The following is a 16,015-nucleotide window of genomic DNA, read 5'->3' on the forward strand; positions in this document are numbered from 1 at the left end:
TACAGCCCCGCTCCACATCCGCAGCCCTCTGTGTGGAAAAACGCGCTCCCCACCCGCAGGCCTCCAGATTACCGCTTAATCTCCGCTTTTCTGCTGCTTTTACACAACTTTTAAATTATTTGAACCTTTGCGTAAGAATGCTTTTCCTTTGCGTTGCCTTCTGTTTTCTCGCTGCGTGGTTTTCCGTGGACTGTAATCCCAGTCCTGTGCTGGGAGATGTAGTCGTGGACAGATATGACATTCCTAAAGACTGCGCAAGGGAGGCAAAAACTGGAGATTATGTTCGCTACCATTACAACGCCACATTTATCGACGGGAAGACGCTGGATTCGAGGTGAGTTTGTCGGATTTATCTGTAATGCTGAAATCATGAAGTTTGCTGCTTTCAAAGATGATCATAAAGTTGCAGAGGAAAACTGGCTGTGACTTCCAGAGGAGTGAAAATGCAGGTTCAAACAAGCCTGCAGTCTTCACTAACATGCATGTCCCACAGATACAAACATCCTCCTAAAGTTCACCCACTTCTGACATTTTCTTTTTCTCCTTCAACCTCTTGGTGGGTTTTTATTTCTCTCCCCTGCAGCTATGAGAAAGGAGCAGCCAAAGTCGGCCTGATCGGAGAGGGTCGGCTCATCGCTGGCGTTGATAAAGGCCTGCAGGGGATGTGTGTGAATGAGCGCAGGAAAATTACCATCCCACCACACCTGGCTTATGGGAGCAACGGGGCAGGTAGATGTTTTTGGAGTCGTCTTGATTGTTGTTGGAACATTAGCGCACAGTAGCGCATAACTGAAGTGGAAGGAAAATAAGACACGGTTTACAAAATCTTTTACAAACAGAAATCTGAAAAGTCCTTTGTAGAAACCCTCTTGCTGCAGTTGCAGCTTCCACCCCTTTGGGGGTGCTGTGGGTGGGGGCCTTGTCTTTACCAGCTTTCCCCATTCCTTGTAGAACAGCTCAAGCTCAATTAGATTGCACAGCAGGAGTCTGTGGACATATTTTAAATCTTGCCACAGATTCCCAGCTGGATTTAGGTCTGGACTTTGACTAGGCCATGGATATGTTTTGATCACAAACCATTCCATTGTAGGTCTGGCACTACATTTAGGGTCCTGCTGGAACTGGAACATGAACTTCCACCTCAGTCAAATCTTCTGCAGTCTCCAACAGGCTTTCTTCCTGGATTACCCCGTGTTTAGCTCCATCCATCAACTCTGACCAACTTTGCTTTGTAAAGTTGGTCTACAGCATGATGCTGCCACCTCCATATTTCACAGATAATTGGGGTGTGTTCAATGTCATGTGCAGTGCTAGTGCAAATGGGACTTCCTATGGCTTTTTTTTTTTTTTCAACAAAGCCTTTTTTCTGGCCACCCTTTCATAAAGTCCGGGGCCCGTATTCACAAAGTCCTGTCAGAGAGCTTCTAACTGAGCCTAACAATTTCTGGCAAAGAGTCCTAGCTTAAGAGTGATTCAGTTCGCTGCTGAGAGCTAGGAATGATAAATTCCTATCTTAATGAGGAGGTGTGGTTGACCCCATTGTTAGATGTGACGCTATCTTCTAAGAGCTGTGATTGGTTGTTAAGATAAAACAAAGTGCTTCTAGTAATCGGTGGAGAGAAATTAACCGATGCTAGAATTTAGGATTCTGAAATGTGTAAATCATGAAGATAAAACTTAGCAAAATTAGATTGTCACACAGCATCAAAATGTTTTAACGTAGCTTATTTACATGCTCATCATTGTTTTGATTTGTTTATTATTATTATTACATTTACTCGCCATGCTGGTCATTTTCATACTGCATCTATTGCATATTAATATTCACCATTTTACTGTGATCTCCGTCTTTGTATAATGAGGTTTAGTTTGGTAAAATGACCAAAACAAAATGGAGAAAAAAGGTGGAAAAAAACGAACTGAACAGAGGAGCAGAGCCTGCTGGTGGAGGAGAAGAGAGGTAGATCTGGTCCTGGGATCACGGTTTGAGCAGGTGTTCCCGAGCAGATCAATGTGTCATTATCTCTGCTTTCAGCAGCAGCCTGGAAAATGAGCAGCTCTGGTACCTGCTGCAATCAGAAGCTAGAGAGGAGATAGCAGCACACCAGAGAACTTCTCCAGACAGGGATCGTTGTCGAAGACCATTTAGGCTACTGACGTCATAATGTACAACACAGCAAATACTTATTCACCTCATTTACATCTTCCGTTTGTGTATATAGTGCTTAGATTTTTGTGCTGCATCTTGTCTAGAGGTTGTATTTATGGATAGATATATTTTTGAGCTTTTCCAATTTTTGCCAAATGTTTATTTTTGAAAGCATTTTACAGTCTTTAAATAAATTCTGTACTATACAGTTTGTAATTTTGTTCACTTTTTATTCCTGATTGTTTCTATTATTTATTTACCCTTCCTAATATTAACTTACTAGAGTTGCACCTTTAATCTGTCCTGCTGCTGAAACTATTTAATTTCACCTTTGGGGGATGATAAACTCATCTATATGTTAATTGTACGATTGTTATAGAAGTTTATGTGCTCATTTACTCCACTATTAAGGGGTTGTATCCCTGCGCGGTCGACCCTAAGAGGCCTAAGATGCCTCATGAATCACTTTTATCTTACCGAGAGAAAACTCTAAGAAAAATTGTAGAATTTGAGAAATTCTGATTTTTCTTACAATAACGTCACTAGGAGCTACTTTTAGTCTGAGGATTCTTTGTGAATACGGCCCCAGATTTGTTGAGTGAATGACTAATGGTTGTCCTGGTAACAGATTCTCACCTGAGCTGTGGATCTCTACAGCTCCTCCAGAGCTACCATGGGCCTTCTGGTGGCCTCTGATTAATGCTCTTTGCCTGGCTTGTGCCATAGTTCATTTGATGGATTGAACAGTGCTCTGTGTGGTATTTAAATGTTAAGGACACACGTTGGGCACTTTTTTTTACAACTGATTTTACTTAAGGGTATCAGAGTAAGCGTTTGCACCAGACATTTAAGATAATTACGGTAGTTCAAGTTTTTGTTCCATGACTGGGTGTCAATATGCAGATGCAAAAACCCTATTGTTAGTACTGATTATAGGTAACATTTTATTGTACAAAAAGGGTGAATCTAAAGTTGCTGCCTTAGTAAACTGTAATGATCATTAGTCAAACTGTTACTACTCTGTAATTTTAGAAAACCTAAAAGAACATTTAAGAGTTTTTTATTTAAAAACACTTTGCTCAGCGATCTGTTTAAACTTTTGTGTTTCCAGGGGATGTGGTTCCTCCAGATGCCGCGCTGGTGTTCAACATCCACCTCCTGGATCTGTGGAACAAGGCCGACCTGGTAGTCACCAAAACGATCAGTACTCCCAAAGACTGCAAACGCTCCGTGATGCGCACAGACTTCGTGCGTTACCACTTCAACGGCACCCTGCTTGATGGAACCTCCTTTGACTCCAGGTGAGTTCTGGATGTCTGTTGTTTAATGGAGATGTTTCCTGAGTACTCTGATAAACTAGTGGAAGTTAAACTGGAATTGGCATCCTCTTATACAGGTCCTTCTCAAAATATTAGCATATTGTGATAAAGTTCATTATTTTCCATAATGTAATGATGACAATTTAACATTCATATATTTTAGATTCATTGCACACTAACTGAAATATTTCAGGTCTTTTATTGTCTTAATACGGATGATTTTGGCATACAGCTCATGAAAACCCAAAATTCCTATCTCACAAAATTAGCATATCATTAAAAGGGTCTCTAAACGAGCTATGAACCTAATCATCTGAATCAATGAGTTAACTCTAAACACCTGCAAAAGATTCCTGAGGCCTTTAAAACTCCCAGCCTGGTTCATCACTCAAAACCCCAATCATGGGTAAGACTGCCGACCTGACTGCTGTCCAGAAGGCCACTATTGACACCCTCAAGCAAGAGGGTAAGACACAGAAAGACATTTCTGAACAAATAGGCTGTTCCCAGAGTGCTGTATCAAGGCACCTCAGTGGGAAGTCTGTGAGAAGGAAAAAGTGTGGCAGAAAACGCTGCACAACGAGAAGAGGTGACCGGACCCTGAGGAAGATTGTGGAGAAGGGCCGATTCCAGACCTTGGGGGACCTGCGGAAGCAGTGGACTGAGTCTGGAGTAGAAACATCCAGAGCCACCGTGCACAGGCGTGTGCAGGAAATGGGCTACAGGTGCTGCATTCCCCAGGTCAAGCTACAGAAGCGCCTGACCTGGGCTACAGAGAAGCAGCACTGGACTGTTGCTCAGTGGTCCAAAGTACTTTTGTCGGATGAAAGCAAATTCTGCAGGTCATTCGGAAATCAAGGTGCCAGAGTCTGGAGGAAGACTGGGGAGAAGGAAATGCCAAAATGCCAGAAGTCCAGTGTCAAGTACCCACAGTCAGTGATGGTCTGGGGTGCCGTGTCAGCTGCTGGTGTTGGTCCACTGTGTTTTATCAAGGGCAGGGTCAATGCAGCTAGCTATCAGGAGATTTTGGAGCACTCAATGCTTCCATCTGCTGAAAAGCTTTATGGAGATGAAGATTTAATTTTTCAGCACGACCTGGCACCAGCTCACAGTGCCAAAACCACTGGTAAATGGTTTACTGACCATGGTATCACTGTGCTCAATTGGCCTGCCAACTCTCCTGACCTGAACCCCATAGAGAATCTGTGGGATATTGTGAAGAGAACGTTGAGAGACTCAAGACCCAACACTCTGGATGAGCTAAAGGCCGCTATCGAAGCATCCTGGGCCTCCATAAGACCTCAGCAGTGCCACAGGCTGATTGCCTCCATGCCACGCCGCATTGAAGCAGTCATTTCTGCAAAAGGATTCCTGACCAAGTATTGAGTGCATAACTGTACATGATTATTTGAAGGTTGACGGTTTTTGTATTAAAAACACTTTTCTTTTATTGGTCGGATGAAATATGCTAATTTTGTGAGATAGGAATTTTGGGTTTTCATGAGCTGTATGCCAAAATCATCTGTATTAAGACAATAAAAGACCTGAAATATTTCAGTTAGTGTGCAATGAATCTAAAATATATGAATGTTAAATTTTCATCATGACATTATGAAAAATAATGAACTTTATCACAATATGCTAATATTTTGAGAAGGACCAGTAGACTAAGCCAAAATGACAACCTCTTTGTGTCTGTACTGTGTCAAGTTATGTGTCTGACTTTGCACTTGTGTGAGCCCTGCGCAGCTACAACAGGAAGCAGACGTACAACTCGTTGGTAGGCGAGGGCTGGTTGGTCAAGGGCATGGATGAAGGCCTGCTGGGCATGTGTGTGGGAGAGATCAGACACATTGTTATTCCACCATTCAAAGCTTACGGACCAAAGGGATCAGGTAAGACAGCACGACAGGCGAATAGAAACTATGGCCATAAATACCTGGAGGAAAAGCTTCTCAGCAGGAAAAATAAAGTCCATCTTTATACTGTCTACTGTCTTTAATCTTCTGTCATACATTTATGGTTTTACATTTGAGTATTTAATTTTTGGACAACTTGATTTTTACACATCTAAGTTAACTTTCGTTTTGGTTGACATTCATGCGTTTTGTCAATCTCTTAATGTGGGACGAGTGGTAAACTTGTAGGACTCTTATACAATGCGCTGCAAATGTATTCATATCGCCTAAAACCTTTCACATTTCTTTCACACTCTTTACAATAATAAACCTTAAGGGATTTCACTGGGATGTAATGTGATGGACCATCATAAAGTAGTGCACAAATCTGAAGTGGAAGGGAAAAGGTTGCATGGTTTCTAAGTTTGCTTTTGCACATATAAATCCTGAAAGGTGTGGCCTGCCTGTGTATTCAGCCTTCCCGAGTCAATACTTTATAGAACCAGCTCAGTCAGACTGGATGGAGAGCTTCTGTGAACATCTATCTGAAGTCTTCTGCAGGTTCCAACAGGTTTTCTCCAGAAGGAGATGAAATAAATCTTGATTCATCTGCACATCTCTAAAAAACTTAATACATTCAAGTTTTTCATTATTAAATATTTTACTGAAGTATTTTTAAGGCTTTCTCCAATGACCTAAAGGTCGTGTAGATTATCTGCATTTATGTTTCCATATCCCTTTTTTCCAAACTCATCCTAGTTTTAGGCTGAAAAACAAGGTGTGATTATACTGTATGATGAACTTTATCACTTCATTAAATATAAAACAGAAAAGACAACGGACCCTACTGCTGCTAAAATAATGTGAGGTTTTCAGGCCACAAACCAATACATTTTGTAGCAAAAGATTCTTACGCATTTATTTATAGAAATTACACACATTTCCAGGCCCAAATTCCTCGATTTCTTTCAGCTGCTTTTATAGAAGTCTTGACATTTTGGTAAAATCTCTTACCTTTGAAATTTCATGAATGGTGTTCGGGGCTTATTATCTGGAGTTTCCAGAAATATTAAAAAACACGATGTTTAAATTGGCTTCTGATTTTCAGCATGTGGTTCACTTCACTCTTCACTTCTGGACCAATTAAGATCTGCACAAATCTAAAATGTTGCTTTTTTTTTTTTACAAGCATGCGTTCAGCCGGTCAAAAATCAAAATACATATAGGGAAAATGTAAACGTTATGGTGTGCTGCGGCAATTTAAAGGAAATTATATAAATTAATGTGAAAACAATTGTATGTAACAGTAGATATGCCAGGTTTTTAAAAAAAGTGGAAGAATGAAAAAATTAAAAATTTCTCCATATATTTTTTTCCATTCTTAAAGTGTAAAATAATGTACATTAAACTGGATAAATGTGCTTGTTTCTTTACACAATAAAAAGGGACGACTAACTTTTTTCAGACGCCATGCATAATGTGCTGATGAAATAAAGGTTTTCCCACCAAAATCAGCTCTTTTTTTTTGTTGCATTTTTTAGTTCTTATGTCGTAGCACCAGTATAGGTCATGTCTTGTATTACACACTATCTGTGTGAACCAATTAAAATATGAAATCCTCCATGTTCTGTGTGACAGGCACAATGGTTCCCCCTCAGGCGACGCTTGTGTTTGACATCCTGTTGGAGGACATTCATAACCCAAAGGATAACATCACCGTCGAGTCCCAGGAGGTTCCCGAGCCCTGCGCTCGCAGGTCTGTGGCGGGGGACTACATTCGGTACCACTACAACGGAACCTTCCTGAATGGGGTGACCTTTGATACCAGGTGAGCCCGTATCTGAGTCTGGATTATGTTTTGCTGGAGTTGTGCGCTCTTAAATTGAAATTTGCGTACACACTTTCCTTTGTTTTACCACAGCTACCAGAGAAACAGCACGTACAACACCTACATTGGGATGGGCTATGTGATCCCAGGTATGGACCAGGCCTTGCTGGGAGTCTGCCAAGGGGAAAGGAGGAGGGTCATCATTCCTCCACACCTTGCCTATGGAGAACAAGGAGCTGGTGAGTTACTGCAGTGTTTCCCGCAGCATGAAGAAAGTCTCTTCGACGTAAATCCAACATGTATAAAAAAATCAAAATATGTCTGGAGAAAAATATCTGTCTTTTAGCTGTATTCTGGGCCAAAAAGACATTGTGATTAAACATAGCTGTTGTACTGATTTAAAAACTGATTTGAACTTGTACTCCATGAAGCCTTTCCATTGGGATGAAATCATTTCTTGGTGGTGTGTTCAGGTGACGTGATCCCCCCATCAGCTGTTCTGGTCTTTGACATCCATGTCATCGACTTCCACAACCCCAGTGACAAAGTGGAGATCGAGATAATCTACAAACCTGAGGTGTGCAACGACACCACGGCTATGAACGACCTCGTCCGCTACCATTACAACTGCACCCTGATGGATGGGACTCTGCTTTTTTCCTCGTGAGTTTCTGCCTGTTTTTCACCCTTCGTTTTTAACTGGTTAAGAGTCGTTTTAATTTTGACAACCACTCCTCCTTATAGACACGACTATGAGAACATGCAGGATGCAGTTCTGGGCCAGGACAAGGTGATCGATGGGCTGGATGAGGGCTTGAGGGGCATGTGTGTAGGAGAGAAGAGGAGGATTACAGTACCGCCTCACCTCGGACATGGAGAGAAAGGAGGTGAGATCTCTGCTGTAGAACAAGGAGAAGTCATCTTAGGTTAAACCCTGACAGGTAGACCTGGACAGGTGACAGGAATCTCTTGATTTTCACCTCAACAGTGACTGACCAACCAGGAGATAAAATACCATTATTGATGATTAACATTTGTTTGCCCTATTAATCTGTGGGACTTTAATGACCAAGCAGCACATAAGTATGAAGTGAGACTAAAATTCTGCATAGTTTTTCAAACTCCCTTTTGGGATATTGTTTTATGACCTTACCCTACTTTAATTTTCTGCCCAACCTGTTTGCTATGTCCCTTAGTTTCCATGAGGTATTTAAGGTGAGATTAATTTACACACACCTGGACTCTATTATTCAACATTTGGAGTAAACTGAGCAGTGCAACAGATTTTTCTTTGCGAAAAGGTTTTTTTTAGGGCTGAAACAATCAGATTAACTGTGATTAATCAATTATTGACATACACACCAACTAATTTAATTGAATAAGTGTTAACTGGAGTATAGACACTAAAAAATAGTCAAGAGATTAGCAAAATAAGTGTTAGTTGCAGCCCTAAAGTTTTAAAACACTGTAACCTTACACCTTACCATTATGTACTACTTTGTGCTGGTCTATTGCATACTATCCTGATAAAACACAGATGTTTGTGGTTGTAATGAGACAAAATGTGGAAAAAATTCAATGTATGTGAATAATTTTGCAATGCATTGTATTTCTCAGTCAATAAACCTCTTAGAGATCAGAATAGGCCAAAATTAAATCTGCAAGCCAGAATTACTGCATATATTTTATAGGCATCTTTAGGTTAGATTAAAGATGGAAAAAGACACATGGATCATCCTTTCCTAAAGGAAATGTCCCACATAGAAAACTACTGTATGTACAGTAGAGTACTTCACCCAACTCCTACAAGCTAAAGTTGGTCTTCTGTTGTCTGTCAGCTGCTGGTGTACCAAGCAGTGCTGTGCTGGTCTTCAACATCGAACTGGTGAGCTTTGAGAGGGGCGTCCCACCTGGTTACCTGTTTGTGTGGCTCGAGGACACTCCTGCAGATCTGTTTGAAGCCATGGATATGAACAAGAATGGAGAGGTGCCAATGGAAGAGGTATGTTTTCTACAAGTGCTCTCTGGGATAAAATTGCAACAGTGATGCAAGAAAATGTCATAATTCATTCACCTGGATGCATTTGTAGTTAACTTTAGGATATTTAGTTTTGCTCTGAGGGAACATTTTGCTATTTTTGGTGCACAAAATAACTAACTGTAGAACGGCCTGATGCAGTACAAGTTTCTTTGTCTCCACCTGGTGGTGATATTAGGAACAACACTGTTGGTACTGCACAACCTTTCTTCACTTGTGCAAAAAGGCTGAATGTACGGTAATGGAAATTTAGACATTCATGATTTAACCAATATGCCCTGTATATGTCTGCTAAGTGGTGCTTTTCCTGATAACCTTTTCATCATTTTGTTTCTTGGACCTTTTAGTTTGGGGAGTTTATCAAGCTGCAGGTTTCAGAAGGAAAAGGCCGGATAAAGCCTGGAATGACCATGGAGGAGATTGTCGCTGACATGTTCCAGAACCAGGACCGCAACAAAGATGGCGTGATCACACCCAATGAGCTCAAACTAAAGGTTGACGAGGACAAGGAACGGGAGCAGGCGAGGCATGAAGAGTTGTGAGGAAGGAAAAAAATGCTTTGGCTTCCTCTCAGGGATAAACCTACAAAACAAAAACAAGCCACAGCTCTTTCGCAGCGTCACAGTTTATTACTTACAGTATTTAAGAAGACAATAGTGCAGCACAATCTATTGTGGAGGATTTTTTTTTGTTAGGTTTCTAAAAACAGAGCAAGCACCTTTTTGTCCCTGAATGTTGTAATAAAATTTGGTAAAAAATGTCTTTTTAGAAGTTTGACAAACATTCTCTCAAACATCCACCAGAAATGCAACCGCACAGCATCATGCTGCCACCACTGTGTCTTATCAGAATCAGAAAAGCTTTATTGCCAAGTACGTTTTTGGACATACAAGGAATTTGTTTGTGCTGCTGGTAGCACCTGTTATCTTTTAGAGTCAAAGAAGCTTAAACTACTTCATAAAATCAATCTTAAAAAATGATGGCAATGCAAACCAAAATACTGCATTCTAGTTTTGTTGCAGCAACTGTGGAACAATGCTCAAGAATTATCCCTTGTGCTTAAAAGGAACCTGTCTTAAAATGCCATTTTACTGTGGCCGAGGTAATTGTTTACATTTAAGCTTGTCTCTGTAAGTACAGCTTCACAAAGAGCTTAACACTGATTGCAACATTGCTACATCCTTTGAATATAGCAAAAATATATACAGTCAGAATGTTAAGACCTGAACATCAAGTAATTGCAGTTACCAAGAACATGAAAATATGCTACTAGGTTCAAGGTTTGACACAGATTCACAACATAACATCCTGGCTCCAACTAAAGGATAAGACATTTTGATGTATGTGTGTGTATATATATATATATATATATATATATATATATATATATAAATAAATGGCTGGTAGTCTAGAAGAAGTATCTTTGTACCTTTTGAAACCCGAGTTTTGATTGAGGACAAGTGGAAGCCAAAATAAATAAAAATAGTGTGAGATTCGTGTGCTCACTCTTGAGGTGTGATTTGAGGTTAAAATGTGAGATCATTCTGCATGCAACAAGGTCAATGCATCATTTCTTCCTCTGCACCTTACTTGCCATCTCTGGCGAGACGATATGTCTCAGGATCGCATTTGGAATGTCCATCGTCTCGTCTTTTAAAAGCACGATGTCAAACGAGTTAATGTACGACTCTTTTCTTTCTTCCACCTGACAAGAAGCAAACACATGAGTAACACCCTACCTTCTAAACTGTAGCGACAGATGTAATAAAAACCAGTGTCTACAAATGTTACCTGGTCATTGAGGAAGCCGACAGTCAGGATGTTCTGAGCCTCGGATACGCCGTCAGCCATGTTCAGGTCTCCCAGAGAGTCTCCCAGCAGTAGCACGTTGGGTCGACCATGCAGCTCTCTGAGGGCAGTAGCGTGGGACAGAGCCCCGTCCCTTTTGTTGTACGAGTGGATCAGCTGGCCTTTGAAGGCTTGCAGGACCCCCTTTTTAATCAGAAAACTGAGTTAGTGTAAACTCTAGATTTAAATAAATATATGGCAAGAAATAAACTATTTCCTGGACATGGTGGACATTTAGAAAACTTTCACATGGGCCAACAAAATGGGAGAAAATATCCTAAACAGAAAAAAAGTGAATGGGCAAACAGGCTCAGAATAATCAAGTACTATGAGCAAAAAACAAGATTTAAAAAGAAAGCATCCCCTTAAATCACACGGTGTGGGTGTGGTTAAACTTACAGTGTGGTCAAAGTCCATGTAGTTGGAGATGATGTGGAGGTTTGGATGGAAGACATCGTTCTGTCGGATCACCTCCTCCAGGACATCGGCGACTCCGGCAGAGAAGATCAACAGAGGCACCCGGTGCTCAGCGAGGCAGTCGAAAAACACTCTGTAGCCTTCCCTGGAGACACGAACACCATTTGAAAGTTCCCATTTCTTTAATTCATGCATGAGAGGAGAGGTTCATCTGATAACCTTTTGTGAAGTTGTACAAAATGGTAAATAGCTATTTATAAAACTAAATCCCACTAATGCTGACCTACTGTTTATTTTACAAATATTTAAGCAGAAAATTTGATTTCACACCACGGTTTTTAACTATAGTGTTCGAGCATTATTATATTAACTAAAACCTATGACACTGATTAGGTGTGAGCCGGTTATTGGCAACTTATGCCAAGACTTTCAGACCTCCTACTTTCTGTCGTCCTGTTTCTACAGATTAAACTCTTTAGTAGATGCCAGAGAAACTTTCAGAGTGATACAAATTTACTCCAGCTGAATGGCGAACAGAGTAGCACAGCAATCCCCCTCTCCCACCTGTTGCTTCAGACTTCAACTGCCTGAAAAAAGTCTCCAACACTTTCCTTCCACTTACAAGAAAAACTATTTCAGCTGTCTCCAAATAAAACACGGAAAGTAATAATGTGGAAACTAAAAGAACGCCACCCATCCCTCCCACTAAGATCAACGCTGTTTTAATATAGTTGTCAATGCACTTTAAACTACTAAGTTTAGCACAAAACTCAACTAGCAATAAATAATGTAACAGTGCATTGTCAAATAAATGGTATACTAATTTAGCAGAATTAAGATTGTTGCTTTTCCTGTTTTAGACAAAGAAAATTAGATCCTGCTGTAGATGTAACTTGGTATTTGTACAATATTGATGCCAAAATATTAAACTTTAAGGCTGGATGTAGTTGAATCAAAAAGTGACACTATTACAACCTCATATATCAGCAATGTGAAAAGTGTTCTACTTGTTTGAGCAACTAATATTTGGAAAAATGTTCATCTGAAAAATAACAAAAAAAAGAATAACTCTGGATCAAAAATGATTTTCCATAGTCTGTTTTAATTTCACCACCTAAATACTGTTCAGAAAATTAGTTTTTCCCCTCCAATACATTTCAAAACGGCATAGAAACTATGGATTTATCTGGGATTACAACAGTTTTTTTTTTTCTTCTGAGGATGCAGAAGTGAGAAGTAACTCTGAGCTGAGTACCTGAGCATGGCACTGGATTCCCTGACAACTTGGGCCAGCATGTCTTTTCTAATCCTCTGCTGAATCAGCAGCTCATGGACTTCTGTCCACCTGAAGAACAGAAGGAAAAGTTTAAGCATCCTTATCTGGAGGTCCACTTTGTTTATCATAAAACATTTACCTTCAATGTGTCAGATACATGGACAAAAATATAATTTTAACTTTGTTTTTTTCTTTTTGAACATCTTTTAAACATATGAAAATAATGTTATTTTCTAATGTAGCTATTTAAATTAGCTTTCAGTATATTCAAGTACAGGTCCTTCTCAAAATATTAGCATATTGTGATAAAGTTCATTATTTTCCATAATGTCATGATGAAAATTTAACATTCATATATTTTAGATTCATTGCACACTAACTGAAATATTTCAGGTCTTTTATTGTCTTAATACGGATGATTTTGGCATACAGCTCATGAAAACCCAAAATTCCTATCTCACAAAATTAGCATATCATTAAAAGGGTCTCTAAATGAGCTATGAACCTAATCATCTGAATCAACGAGTTAACTCTAAACACCTGCAAAAGATTCCTGAGGCCTTTAAAACTCCCAGCCTGGTTTATCACTCAAAACCCCAATCATGGGTAAGACTGCCGACCTGACTGCTGTCCAGAAGGCCACTATTGACACCCTCAAGCAAGAGGGTAAGACACAGAAAGAAATTTCTGAACGAATAGGCTGTTCCCAGAGTGCTGTATCAAGGCACCTCAGTGGGAAGTCTGTGGGAAGGAAAAAGTGTGGCAGAAAACGCTGCACAACGAGAAGAGGTGACCGGACCCTGAGGAAGATTGTGGAGAAGGGCCGATTCCAGACCTTGGGGGACCTGCGGAAGCAGTGGACTGAGTCTGGAGTAGAAACATCCAGAGCCACCGTGCACAGGCGTGTGCAGGAAATGGGCTACAGGTGCCACATTCCCCAGGTCAAGCTACTTTTGAACCAGAAACAGCGGCAGAAGCGCCTGACCTGGGCTACAGAGAAGCAGCACTGGACTGTTGCTCAGTGGTCCAAAGTACTTTTTTCGGATGAAAGCAAATTCTGCATGTCATTCGGAAATCAAGGTGCCAGAGTCTGGAGGAAGACTGGGGAGAAGGAAATGCCAAAATGCCAGAAGTCCAGTGTCAAGTACCCACAGTCAGTGATGGTCTGGGATGCCGTGTCAGCTGCTGGTGTTGGTCCACTGTGTTTTATCAAGGGCAGGGTCAATGCAGCTAGCTATCAGGAGATTTTGGAGCACTTCATGCTTCCATCTGCTGAAAAGCATTTTTCAGCACGACCTGGCACCTGCTCACAGTGCCAAAACCACTGGTAAATGGTTTACTGACCATGGTATCACTGTGCTCAATTGGCCTGCCAACTCTCCTGACCTGAACCCCATAGAGAATCTGTGGGATATTGTGAAGAGAACGTTGAGAGACTCAAGACCCAACACTCTGGATGAGCTAAAGGCCGCTATCGAAGCATCCTGGGCCTCCATAAGACCTCAGCAGTGCCACAGGCTGATAGCCTCCATGCCACGCCGCATTGAAGCAGTCATTTCTGCCAAAGGATTCCCGACCAAGTATTGAGTGCATAACTGTACATGATTATTTGAAGGTTGACGTTTTTTGTATTAAAAACACTTTTCTTTTATTGGTCGGATGAAATATGCTAATTTTGTGAGATAGGAATTTTGGGTTTTCATGAGCTGTATGCCAAAATCATCCGTATTAAGACAATAAAAGACCTGAAATATTTCAATTAGTGTGCAATGAATCTAAAATATATGAATGTTAAATTTTCATCATGACATTATGAAAAATAATTAACTTTATCACAATATGCTAATATTTTGAGAAGGACCTGTATATCTCAATAAATCAGAATATCATTGAAAAGTTCATTTATTTCAGTAATCCACTACAAATCTTTAATCTCATATACATTCATTACACACAGAATGAAATATGGGCCTACTGAAAAGGTATAATCATGTACTGTACAGTATATGTGCTCTGTCCTTGGTATGAGCTGCATTTGCATGAAATACTACACCAATACACCATTGCATAGAGTTAATCAGCCATTGGCTCTGATGAGGTGTTCAGAAAGCCCAGGTTGCATTAAAAGCAGCTTTGAGTCTGTCTGCAGTGGTCTGGTCTTGAGTAAGATCTCTCATCTTCATTAAAGCAGGTATTGATACTTTTGGGAGTGTGGACTAGTGCCAAGTCCTACTGGAAAATAAAATCAGCATCTCCATAAAGCTCGTTGGCATATGGAAGCATGAAGAGCTCTAAAATGTCCTGGTAGAACGGCTGCGCTGACGCTTGATAAAACACAGCGGACCAACACCAGCAAATGACATTGCTTCTCTAATCATGACTGCTTGTGGAAAATTCACACTGGACCTGTCACACTCCCCCTCCCGACTCACAAAACTTGATTTCCAAATGAAATGTAGTTTCATCTGAAAAGAGGACTCTGTACCACTGAGCAGCAGTCTAGTCAATCATCTCCTTAGCCCAGGTAAGAGATACCTGATGTCATATTTCTGTGTGGGGTGGCTCTTGAACCTTTAACTCCAGCCACAGTCAAAAATAGGTAATTCTCCCACACACTTTTTCCTTCCACTCAACTTTCAATCGGTAAACGTAGTTACAGCACTCTTTATCAATGACCTTGTATGGCTTACCCTTCTTGTAGAGGGTGTCAATGACTGCCTGTTGGACAACCTTCCAAGCCAGCAGCCTTTCCACCGAGTAGACCATAACAAGGCCATAAAATAAGATTGTTGCATCAAAAATCCACTTTTCTCTAAGGTTGTATTCTAATTTTCTGAGACGCATAATTTTGGATTTTCATGAACTGTTAGCCATAATTATCAAAGTTAACAGAAATAAATACTAAAAATATATCACACTGTGCATAATAACACAATGCAAAATACACTTTTTACTTTCTGAATAGAGTTGCTGGTATAAAAATTTTTTTTTAATGATATTTTAATTTATTGAGATGTATCTGTATTCAGCATGTTCTGACTGGATACATAGAAAGCACCGTTCAGGCTAAAACATTTTAGTGGAACAGTCTTTCTTACCACGTCACCATATAAGGCAGCTTCTCCTCAGGGCTGAGGCTTGGATCAATTTCTATGGGATAATATGTGTTCAACAACTCCTTCATCTGCAACAATACAAAAAAACAAACATTACCTTTAATACTATTAACGTACCACCTGCTA

At 40.3% G+C, this 16,015-nt stretch overlaps 2 protein-coding genes across 3 annotated transcripts in view; one reads left to right on the forward strand and one right to left on the reverse strand.

Moving 5' to 3' along the window:
* Positions 1 to 10,725, forward strand: fkbp10b (FKBP prolyl isomerase 10b). The gene is made up of 10 exons (XM_047376000.1): positions 1 to 334; positions 584 to 729; positions 3,261 to 3,450; positions 5,218 to 5,363; positions 7,005 to 7,194; positions 7,288 to 7,433; positions 7,668 to 7,857; positions 7,939 to 8,081; positions 9,033 to 9,196; positions 9,580 to 10,725. Exons 1-10 carry the CDS (start codon positions 138 to 140, stop codon positions 9,772 to 9,774), a joined length of 1,707 nt encoding a protein of 568 aa, XP_047231956.1. The 5' UTR covers positions 1 to 137; the 3' UTR covers positions 9,775 to 10,725.
* Positions 9,842 to 16,015, reverse strand: part of LOC124874598 (7-methylguanosine phosphate-specific 5'-nucleotidase-like) — an 18,322-nt gene continuing 12,148 nt past the window's right edge. For both annotated transcript variants that reach the window (XM_047376004.1, XM_047376003.1), the window contains 5 exons: positions 15,872 to 15,957; positions 12,753 to 12,842; positions 11,480 to 11,642; positions 11,024 to 11,224; positions 9,842 to 10,937 (listed from right to left, as the gene is read on the reverse strand). In XM_047376004.1, the coding sequence (XP_047231960.1) occupies positions 10,800 to 10,937; positions 11,024 to 11,224; positions 11,480 to 11,642; positions 12,753 to 12,842; positions 15,872 to 15,957 (678 nt within the window). In that variant the 3' untranslated portion in view covers positions 9,842 to 10,799. The remainder of the gene's footprint in view (positions 10,938 to 11,023; positions 11,225 to 11,479; positions 11,643 to 12,752; positions 12,843 to 15,871; positions 15,958 to 16,015) is intronic.

Source organism: Girardinichthys multiradiatus, chromosome 10 (genome assembly GCF_021462225.1).
Source record: "Girardinichthys multiradiatus isolate DD_20200921_A chromosome 10, DD_fGirMul_XY1, whole genome shotgun sequence".
In the NCBI taxonomy this organism is placed as follows: Eukaryota; Metazoa; Chordata; class Actinopteri; order Cyprinodontiformes; family Goodeidae; genus Girardinichthys; species Girardinichthys multiradiatus.

Bases quoted from the DNA above. Each gene is read 5' to 3' on its own strand.
- fkbp10b (XM_047376000.1), top strand. From the start codon at position 138: ATGCTTTTCCTTTGCGTTGCCTTCTGTTTTCTCGCTGCGTGGTTTTCC. The intron at 3,451-5,217 runs GTGAGTTCTGGA...AGCCCTGCGCAG, and splicing joins GGAACCTCCTTTGACTCCAG to CTACAACAGGAAGCAGACGT. The intron at 5,364-7,004 runs GTAAGACAGCAC...TCTGTGTGACAG, and splicing joins TTACGGACCAAAGGGATCAG to GCACAATGGTTCCCCCTCAG.